Consider the following 11,513-nt stretch of genomic DNA (forward strand, 5'->3'; position numbering starts at 1 on the left):
CACATTTAACTCACTGTGGGCCACCTTTTGGTCCATATTTTAGCCAAACAACAAATGTGTTAGAGTCTTTTCTCACTCTTTGAGCTGCAACATTAAATGCAGTATCTCTGCTTACTGGACTTGTATCAAAAAATTTGGTCTGATCCAGTATTATATTCCTTTCATCATTATCTTACATCCTTAATATCCATTTCCAAACATATTCTCTGAATTTCAGCCTGTATGTATTATGAAACCCAAATACTTCTTTTAGAGTATAGCACACCTCTACATAGTTTACATTTTGTCCCTCACCTATAGGATGCTGACGGCAAGGTCATTGCTCACTGCAGCCTAAACCTTCCAGGCTCAAGTGATCCTCCCATCTCAGCCCTCTTAAGTAGGTGGGAACATAGGCATTTGCCGCCACGCTATCTTTTTTTTCTTTCTGTAGAGATGGGTTCTCAATATATTGCATAGGTTAGTCTTGAACTCCTGGACTCAAGTGATCCTCCCACCCTGGCCTCCCAAAGTGATGGGATTATGGGCATGAGTCACCACATCCAGCCTCATTCGTGTCTTTAAAATTAAACATATTAGACAGCCAATTGCAGAAATTCACAGAGCTACTAGTTTTAAAGGTTAGCAAGTCCAACATTTGTAGGTTGAGTTGGCAGGCAGGAGACCCAGAAAGGCTACTGTTTCAGTCTGAGTCCATAAGCAGCCTTCCATAGAACCAGAAAGAGTCAATGTGGTTGATAATGTCTGAGACAGTCTTTTGAAGAATACCCTTTTCTTTGTGAGAGGGTGGTCATTTTGTGCCAATCAATCGACTGGATGAAGCTCACCCAAATGATGGAGCGCAATCTGCTTTATTCCAGTTCCACAGATTGGAGCCATGTATGATGTTAGGCCTTCTCTACGAAGGTTTTTCCTCTTTAAAATATCAATATATTTGAATGACCACACAGCACAATGATGTGCAGACAGGCAGGCTAAATAATTGTTCCAAAAATAAATATATGAAGCAACTTCCTTTAATATATCAATTTGCTATATTTAATATTACAACATAATTGAATTTTTGTCATATATACATTTTAAATACTAGTAAAAATTAGGTCACAAATTAATATTATAAATCATTGAAAAATACGTGACAAGGGTCTTGAACCAGATCCTTTATTTTTTGTTATATTCAATATGTTTTTCAAATTATTAATACGTACTCCAGTATTCTATCAGGATTAAATTTAAATATTCTAAATTTAGTATCTTGATTGTGATTTTCTTCTGTCTACTCTTTATGACTTTGAACTATTTTTTTAAGTAAAGACGTTTCAGAAATTATGTGATCTGTTAATACCCAAAATTACCACAATTATACTATCACAATACTATTTGCTACATCACTCTAATAGGCAATTTAGGGCTAGTTGTACTGGTCATTGGTGATTTCTGGCTTCACAACCCAATGTACTATTTTCTTGGTGTTTTATCGTTCTCAGATGCCTGTTATTCCACAGTTATCACTCCAAAAATGTTGGTCAATTTCCTGGCAAAAAATAAATCTATTTCATTTCTTGGATATGCAACACAGATGTTTCTTGCTTGTACTTTTGGAACCACAGAATGTTTTCTCTTGGCTGCAATGGCTTATGATCGCTATGTAGCCATCTACAACCCTCTCCTGTATTCAATGAGCATGTCACCCAGAGTCTACGTGCCACTCATCACTGCTTCCTACGTTGCTGGCATTTTACATGCTACTATCCATACAGTGGCTACATTTAGCCTGTCCTTCTGTAGAGCCAATGAAATTAGGCATGTCTTTTGTAATATGCCTCCTCCTCTCCTTGCTATTTCTTGTTCTGACACTAACGTAAACCAATTTCTACTCTTCTACTTTGTGGGCTCTATTGAGATAGTCACTATCCTGATTGTCCTGATCTCCTATGGTTTCATTCTTCTGGCCATTCTGAAGATGCATTCTGCTGAAGGAGGAGAAAAGTCTTCTCTACATGTGGAGCTCACCTAACTGGAGTGACAATTTATCATGGGACAATCCTCTTCATGTATGTGAGACCAAGTTCCAGCTACGCTTCAGACCATGACATGATAGTGTCAATATTTTACACCATTGTGATTCCCATGCTAAATTCCATCATCTACAGTTTGAGGAACAAAGATGTAAAGGAGGCAATCAAAAGACTGCTTGAGAGAAACTGGTTCATACATAAGTTACAGTTTTAAAATTGAGTAAAGTTGTAAATAATATTGGGTGTCAGTCCACATCTCTATGGTCAGAAAGTAAACAAAATTTGTTTCTTTAACAGTGCTTGTAACTTCTAGAATATTTTTTTTTTTTTTTTTTTTTTTTTTTTTTTTTTTGGAGACGGAGTCTCGCGCTGTGTCACCCAGGCTGGAGTGCAGTGGCGCGATCTCGGCTCCCTGCAAGCTCCGCCTCCCAGGTTCAGGCCATTCTCCTGCCTCAGCCTCCGAGTAGCTGGGACTACAGGCGCCCGCCACCACGCCCGGCTAGTTTTTTGTATTTTTAGTAGAGACGGGGTTTCACCATGTTAGCCAGGATGGTCTCGATCTCCTGACCTCGTGATCCGCCCGCCTCGGCCTCCCAAAGTGCTGGGATTACAGGCTTGAGCCACTGCGCCCGGCCTAGAATATTTTCAAATAAAGCATCAGTCTATCAATGCACCATTTTAGAAATATCAATATATTGTATCATGCCACATGTATAAAATGTGGCATGTATTCATAGCCTATGACTATGACTACATTTAAACTAACCTGCATTAAATATTCATTGATGTGCAAACATTGCTGTTTTTAGTTTTTGTATAACTTGATTTTCACTGGCTATGTTAAAAATGATGCCCTCTGGATTCTATGGCTTTATATATTCCTACATAACTCTATAATGCGTGCTAAAGTAAGTTTTCCCAGCACCATTTATTGAAGAGGCTTTCCTTTCCCCAGTGTATTTTCTTGGCACCTTTGTTGAAAATGAGTTTATTATAGATGTATGGATTTGTATTCAGTTCCACTGATTTGTCTGTTTTTATACAGTAACATGGTATTTTTGTTATTGTAGTTCCACAGTATAATCTGAAGTCAGAAAATGTTATTCCTCCATTTTTTTTTCTCTTTGCTTATGGTAAACTTTGGCTATTCTGGGTCTTTTGTGCTTTCATATAAATTTTAAGATTCTTCTTTATTTTTGTGAAGAATGTCATTTGTATTTTGATAGTAATTGCATTGAATCTGTAGATTGCTTTTGGTAGCCCAGACATTTTAATGATATTGATTTTTCCAGTTCATGAACATGGAATATCTTTCCATTTTATGTGTCCTACTCAATTTCTTTCATCAACATTTTGTAGTTTTTATGGTACAGATCTTTCACGTCTTTGGTTATTTCCTAAGTATTTTACTTTATTTATGGATATTGTAGATTTTTAAATTTCTTTTTTGGATTGATTGCTATTGGCATTGTAAACCAAAGATAAAATTCAAAGCCCCCGCTCCCTGCCCTTCCCCACAACTATCTGAATGGACTCCCTCCTAGGGCAGAGCACTCTAAAATTTAACATGAAAGACCAGATTAGGCCATGACTGGAAGTAGGGTTTGATGTGTCTCATTATAATCCTCTGGTGTTAACATCAACACAGACCATAAGTCTCATGAGAAACATTTACAATCTATCCTAAGCTTGCTACTTGGAGGCTTCATCTCCATGATAAAACCTTGGTCTGCACAACCCCTTATCTTAATCCAGACATTTATTTCTACAGAAAACAATTCTTTCAACCAATTGCCAATCAGAACCTATTTAAATCTACCAATGACCTGGAAGTCCCACCCCTCCCCACCTCCTGCTTCAAGTTGTCCCACCCTTCCACATCAAACCAATGGAATTTTACGTGTATTGATGGATGAAATTTCTAAAATTTGAATATGTCTTAGTATATGCTATCAGTCATAATTATGGTTATTATGTTAAGCTACTGTGGAACACAGAGGTAACCAAATTTGTCAGTTGTCTGTTGCTATGACTATTTAAAGTCATTTCCACAATTAATTACTTAATTCTGATACAGTTTCTGAAAACCTCACAAGCACACAAAATCCTAGAATATGGTATCTTTTAGGAGGTTCATGAAAGGATAGAAAGGACCCTGAAAAGCACTCACTCTCGAGTAAACACAGCTTTCTGACAACTTTAGAATCATATCATTTGGACTGGGTGAGAATTTCCTCAACTTTAATGAAAGGACTGACTGGTTCATAAAATTACTAATCTGAGTAGAACAAAGAATAATTGAATAGCAAGAAAACACTTTGCCAGATTTTTATGCTACATCAGCCATTACTAAAATTGTTTAGATACACAATTTGAATGAACTCCATGGTCTGAGTCAAGTTACCTATGATAACCCATCAGTTGTCAGTGATCTGCACATAAATTAGAGAAACAACTGATATTCAGGAGGACATAAGTTCAATGTTAAGCATGGATTCGTGGAGAACCAGGACAGACGCTTTGTCCTTCCTGAGTCCCTAAAGCTTTTGTTGTTAAGAGTTCTGCATTCTGTGACTCATCATGCAAAAGATAAAATGATCCAATTAAATACATATTGGTGTGGTGACTTCTAAATTGCTGAAATAGTTTATGATCCATATTTGGTTTGTCAAATATAAGAATATTTCATATTCCTAGAAAACAGTCAAAGCTTCAGGTACATTTCACTACCTGATGGACCATTCAAACATTTATAGAGGGACTTCATGCAATTGTCATTTTCAATGCATGGGTTTTGGTTGTATAAGAGTTTTCTCACGCAAGAGGACTGATGTTATAACAGCAGATTATTATGCTACAGTATATGTTTACCAGGTAAAGAAAGCTTTTTTATAGTTTGCTGACTGAGGACAATCAATCCCTTTATAATCTAGAACCCAAAGACTGGATCTTTTGAGAACATCAGAGAAAGACTGCCCTTGTCATCCACACTGTAGCAAAACTTCAATACCTTGAACCTTCGGTTCAAAATCTCACAACTCAGAAGGCTCTCTCTACGCTATTGAAATTGTACATTCCCCTTTGGAACCCTTAAGGTAAAGGTAACCAGGGATGATTCTCCACAGAAGAAGATAGCATCCTTGATGTGAACAGCTTTTTCCAAAGATCACAGATCAAGATTTCTCTACTATCATGAGACTCTTATCTTTGAATTTTTTTTTCCTTGCTTAAGTCTCTATGAGCAATAGAAGTGAAATGGGGGTCTGTTGTGTACATTCATGGGGTATTCTTTTATTTGTAAAGGATTTTGCAGCCAGCCTTACACATGGATAACCTCATACCTTGATAGATGAAAAATGAAGGTCCAAGGTAGATGAGAAATTTCAATGGTACACAAGCTGCCTCATAATCAGTCAGAAACAGAACATTGGTTCACTGCTTTTAACCTACCTCATAGGTTAAAGAAAACATTAAAAGTAAGCTCTTTACTAGAATGGCATTTGTTAGGTCCTCTTTTTCCATGGCTTTAAGTAAAAGAGGTAATGATTAGAAAAGTATCCCTCATGATAGGCTCCACAGCAGATTCTATTGTATAGGTGATGATTATACAACAGACTTCAAATTCTCTTGTAAAAGTTACGCTAAATAATAGAATTGCTCTGTATTACTTACTGGCTAAACAGAGAAGTATCTGTGTAGCTGCTGGCACCTGTGGCCTATGGAGAAATATATCACATCAGGTCTTATAGAGGGGATTAACAAAGAGACTGCTTAGTAAAGTGAGTAGACTTTTTAGCTCATTCTTTTATCTTTTTGATTTTAGGTGGCTTGGTTTAGGGGGACCCTGGGTAAAGAGCATACTCCAAACTCTTGGTATTATCCTTCTGATAATAGTAGTTTCCCTGGTGCACTGAATTATCTCAAAAGTTTTAAATGTTTGCATGGAGCCATCCCTAGAATGTCAAATGGTGTGTCTTCAATTGGAATGACAAGACCTGAAAGAAAGGTGTGACCATACGAGCACTGTAACTTATGAATGACATGATGAGACTGGAAACCCAAAATGATGGTAACTGAGAGTGGTGCTTAGGCCCTAAGTGTTTGTCACACGATCACCTGATAACCTGAATAAAAGTGAAAAATTTTTAGACAAAATTATGGGAGGTCATTGTTTTGGACTGAGCTCATGCACTAGGCCCCAACAAACCAGACTAAACCAAAATGGAGTCACTCATGCCAAATGTGACATAATTAAATGAAGACTTTAAGGATACACATAGATCCTAGAACACACCAGGTTTTGTCTTCTCTCCTGTATAAAGGATGTTCTAGCATAAGGAGGTACCCTCTACTCTAACCCTTTCAAAAAAAATGAATAAATAACCCGAAGTCCCTGTTCCCATCTTACAAAACCTACTGTTCTGCTATTTCCCAGTGGTTTTCAAGCCCAAATAAGTACCTTTGTAATGGTGAAACTGACATCAATTACTAAATTTTTTGTCCACTTTTAAAAATTGAGAGATGACCAAAGAGAGAAATTATTAAATCAAGTTGAGCCTAAAGCTGCCTCATTTTACATATTTTAACTTTGGCCAAAAGGTTTCTTTGTATACCACAAACTAGAACAAGTGAAGATGTAAACAGACTGAAGCCTACACTTGTGCCAATCACCAAGTTTTGGCCAAGCAAATGGAGCCAACTGTTTGAACCATGTTCAAATACGGCAAACACCAAGCTGTAACCAGTTCAGCTATTTCTATACCTCACTTTCGTTTTCTGTATGTCATTTTCTTTTTCTGTCTGTAAATCTTTAACCATGCAGCTGCACTGGAATCGCTGAGCCTACTCTGACTCCGGTGACTGCCCGATTCGCTAATCATTCTTTGCTTAACAAAATTCTTTTAAATGTAATTTGGTTGAAGTTTTCCTTTTATCCTGCGTCCTCCTCAATTTCTTTCATTCATGTTTTATAGTTTGTATGGTACAGCTCTTTCACTTCTTTGGTTAATTCCTAAGTATTTATTTGTAAATACTGCAGACTTTTTATTTTTATTGTTGAATTGATTGCTATTGACATTGTAATCCAAAAAATAAAATCCAAATTGCCTTCATCACCCCACAACCGTCTGAATGGACTCCCTCCTATGCCAGGGCACTCTAAAATTAGCCTCAAAGACTGAATCAGACCATGACTGGAAGTGAGGGCCAGATGAGCCTCACTATACTCCTCCAGTGTTAACATCAACATAGACCGTAAGTCTCATAAGAAACATTTACAATCTGTTCTAAACCTGCTACCTGAAGGCTTCATCTGCATGATAAAATACTGGTCTCCACAACTCCTTATCTTAACCCAGAAATTCCTTTCTATTGATGATAACTGTTTTAGACGATTGCCAATCAGAATATGTTTAAATCTATCCACGACCTTCCCCTTCTTCAAGTTGTTCCACTTTTCCACATTGAACCAATGTAAATCTTACATGTATTGATTGATGTATTGTCTCCGTAAAATGTGTAAAACCAAGTTTTATCCTGACCACCTTGGGCACATGTCATCAGGATCTCCTGAGGCTGTGTCACAGCGGTGTCCTGAACCTTGGCAAAATAAACTTTCTAAATTGATTGAGACCTGTTGCTGACAATTTCAGTTTGCACTGTACAGAAATTGTCAAAAAAAAAAAAAAAAAAAGACTCAAACTCCATAAAACATTTGAAGAGATTCATTCAGAGCCAAACATGAGTGGCCATTGCCCGTGACACAGCCCTCACGAGGTCCTGACAGCACGTGCCCACAGTGGTCAGGGCACAGTTTGGTTTTTATACAGCTTAGGGAGGCATGAAACATCAAATACTTTTAAGAAATACATTGGTTTGGTCCAAAATGGTGGAACAAGTCAAACAAGTGGGAGGGGCGTTTCCAGGCTATCGGTAAATTTAAACATTTTCTGGTTGACAATTTGGTTCAGTTTGTCTAAAGATCTGGAATCCACAGAAAGGAAATGTTCAGATTAACATAAAAGACTGTGGAGACCAAAGTTCTTTTGAAGTCTTATAGTGTCTGCCCTTAGAGACAAAAGATGACAGATGTTTCCTATTTAGATCTTTAAAAGGTGCTAGACTTTTAATTATTCTCATTAGGATTGAGAGGGCCTGAAAGAAAAACATCCAGCTATGTTAATAGAGATTCTTTACAGATGCAAATATTCCTTCATGAGGACAGTTTTACAGGGCCTTTCAAGATATGGCAAAGACACATGTTTTGGGGTAAAATATTTTGATTTTCTTCCTTGTTTCATAATGTTATGCCAGAGTCAGGCTGGAAAGTGAGTTATGATATATAGGGTTAAATAAAACTCATCTGCTGAAAATTTATGGTTTGTAGGACATGATTACCCAGATCATTTAGATAAGAATTTGGGTAAGATAAAACAATTAGAGCTTAGTGCTCAAAATGCTACGATTTTTTATGTTGATTTTTTATCCTGCAAGTTTATTGAATTTGTTATCAGCTTTTTAATTAGTTTTCTGGTGGAGTCTCTAGGTTTTTTCAAATATAAGATCATATCATCTGCAAATAAGAATAATTTGACATCTTTCTTTTCAATTTAAATCTTTCTTTAATTATTTCTTTCTATTGTCTGATTTCTCTAGTTAGGACTTCTGGTACTATTTCAAACAATAATGTTGAACATGGGCATTCTTGTCATGTTCCAGATCTTAGAGGAAAGGCATTCAGTATTTTTTGCCATTCAGTTTGTTACCAGTTGTGGGTCTGACAAACATGGCTTTTATTATGTAGAGTTATGTTCCTCTTATACTTAGTTTTTGGAGGGTTTTTGTCATGAAGGGATGTTGAATTTTATCAAATCCTTTTTCAATATCAATTGAAATGTTCATGTTTTTGGTCCTTCTGTTGATATCATGTATCACTTTGATTGATTTGTGTATATCCAAAAATACTTGCATCCCTGAGATAATTCCCACTTGATCATAATCAATGATATTTTTAAACTGTTGTTGAATTTGCTTTGCTAGTATTTTGTTGAGAATTTTTGTATTGATGTTCATCGGGGATATTGACCTATAGCTTCTTTTTTGTTTGTTTGTTTCAATGTGTCTGTCTGGTTTTGGTATACTGGACTTGTAGAATGAGTTTGGAAGTACCCGTCCTCTAGTTTTTGGAATAGTTAAGTAGGATTGGTATTAGTTCTTCTTTAAACATTTTGGTAAATGTAAAATTTATGACAAATACAACGAAATGAATGGGAGAGATCTGACTTGACACTACCCTAAAGGTCTTGTGTGAAAAGTTGAGATATAGATTTTAGGTAAACAATAATATATAAAACATGTTTTTATAATCCAGGGTCAACACCAAGAAGAGAGAAGATAAAGATAACCAATATCAGGAATGAAATAAGGTATTTTACTCTGGTCCCCACAAATATGAAAAGGAAAATAAGAACATTATAAACAACATTTTGCTAATAAAATTGACAATTAAATAAAAATACAATTCTATAAAGAGGCTTACATCAGAAGAAACTGGTAACCAGGGTAGTCCTATGTGTACCTAATAAATTGAATATGTTCTGAAAATGATCTATATTAACACAAAGTTTGGAATTCTCTTCCTATTGTCAAAAAATCTCACCTTTTCTCAGACTGGAATGCGGACAAAGTACTAGATTAACCCTCTTTAACAACACAGAAGACGACATCAGGGACATAATACAGCAACAACATAGAAGAATCTGTGTCCTAGGATTGCCTTGTGAAAAACAGCTCCCCACAAAGTCTAGTCAGGTCAAGAGTAATAAGAATAAAACAGAAAACTCTGCAGGTTATATTTAAGGATACTCTGTTGTTGTTGGGTCACTCTGTTTCTAAATTTTTTTTTTGTTCCTTTTTTTTTTTTAAAACATCAGAAAAGCCTGTATCCTGATTAAATACAAATTGTCTCCCCAGCATCATCCCATCACCTAAAAAACTGTTCTTTTCTTTATTGAGTGTTTTTCTGTAAATAGGACTGTACCTATACATTTGAGATTGAGCTACTCCTGCCAAAATCACACTATGCTCTATCAACAGCCCTAGAGAATGTTTATCAGCAGCATATTCCTTTTAATAACCTCTGTTATTTTGTTAATGCCATTAGTAGATGTCATGCAGGTCCACGTGAAGAGACCACCAAACAGGCTTTGTGTGAACAATAAAGCTTTTTAATCACCTGGGTGCAGGTGGGCTGAGTCCGAAGAGAGAGTCAGGGAAGGGAGATAAGGGTGGGGCTGTTTTATAAAGGATTGGGGTAGGTAAAGGAAAATTAAATCAAAGGGGGGTTGTTCTCTGGTGGGCAGGAGTGGGGGAGGTCACAAGGTGCTCAGTGGGGGAGCTTTTTGAGCCAGGATGAACCAGGAAAAAGAATTTCACAAGGTAATGTCATCACTTAAGGCAAGGACCGGTCATTTTCACTTCTTTTGTGGTGGAATGTCATCAGTTAAGGCGGGGCAGGGCACTTTCACTTCTTTTGTGATTCTTCAGCTACTTCAAGCCATCTGGGCATATATACATGCAAGTCACAGGGTATGTGGTGGCTTGGCTTGGGCTCAAAGGCCTGACAGTAGGGTGTAAGGGATTTTTTTTTAAGAAAGGAATCCTAAATGCCCATCAATGAGTGGATAAAATATTGCTCTATGTATATATCTTCCATATATATATATGATGGACTACTACACTCAGTCATAAAAAGGAACGAACTAATGGCTTTAACAGCAATCTGGTTGGCACTGGAAACTATTATTCTAATTGAAGTAACTCAGGAATGGAAAACCAAATACTGTATGTTCTCACTCATAAGTGGGAGCTAAGCTATGCAGATGCAAAGGCGTAAGAATGACATAATGGACTTTGGGGACTTGAGGGAGAGAGTAGGAGGAGGTAAGGAATAAAAGACTACAAACTGGGTTCAGTGTATACTCTTCTGGTGATGAGTGCACCAAAATCTCACAAATCACCACTAAAAAGCTTGCTCATGTAACCAAATAACACTTGTTCCCCAAAAAATGTATGGAAATAAAAATTAAAAATCATGCAGTTATCTGTGGGAAGGAAGTTTCAGGAAGAAGAGAAAATGGAAAACTTCAGGCCATGTTAGTAATATTATTGACAGAGAAGAGCTGGGAGATAATGGAATAGAGACAAAGTGAGTGTGACAGGTAGAATAATAAGAAATGAGTTCATAGATTTAAGAATTGAGGACATCATTTTCAACCAATGAATACTTATCAAGTTCTTGGTTTTTATTTTTAGTGTGATGAAATATTGTATAGGGTTTATGAAGAGAAATAATATAATCCAACCTATTATTTAACAGTATAACTCTGACTCCTACACAGAGATTAGATTCAAGAGGAATAAGAATAAAATTAGATGCATGCTACCACACTACAGCAGTAATTCTGAAACTAAAAAGATAGTTATCTGGGTCAGGAT

General features: G+C 36.6%; 1 protein-coding gene across 1 annotated transcript; it reads left to right on the forward strand.

Annotated features, from left to right (window-relative positions):
- Positions 1-502: 502 nt before the first annotated feature.
- On the forward strand, positions 503-2,259 carry LOC116269830 (olfactory receptor 5T1-like). Its single transcript, XM_031653986.1, is given in 3 exon segments — positions 503-937; positions 1,388-1,979; positions 1,982-2,259. Coding segments are annotated over 3 exon segments (903 nt in total). The 5' UTR covers positions 503-877; the 3' UTR covers positions 2,233-2,259.
- The last annotated feature ends 9,254 nt before the right edge of the window (positions 2,260-11,513 follow it).

Source organism: Papio anubis, chromosome 12 (assembly GCF_008728515.1).
Source record: "Papio anubis isolate 15944 chromosome 12, Panubis1.0, whole genome shotgun sequence".
Taxonomy (NCBI): Eukaryota; Metazoa; Chordata; class Mammalia; order Primates; family Cercopithecidae; genus Papio; species Papio anubis.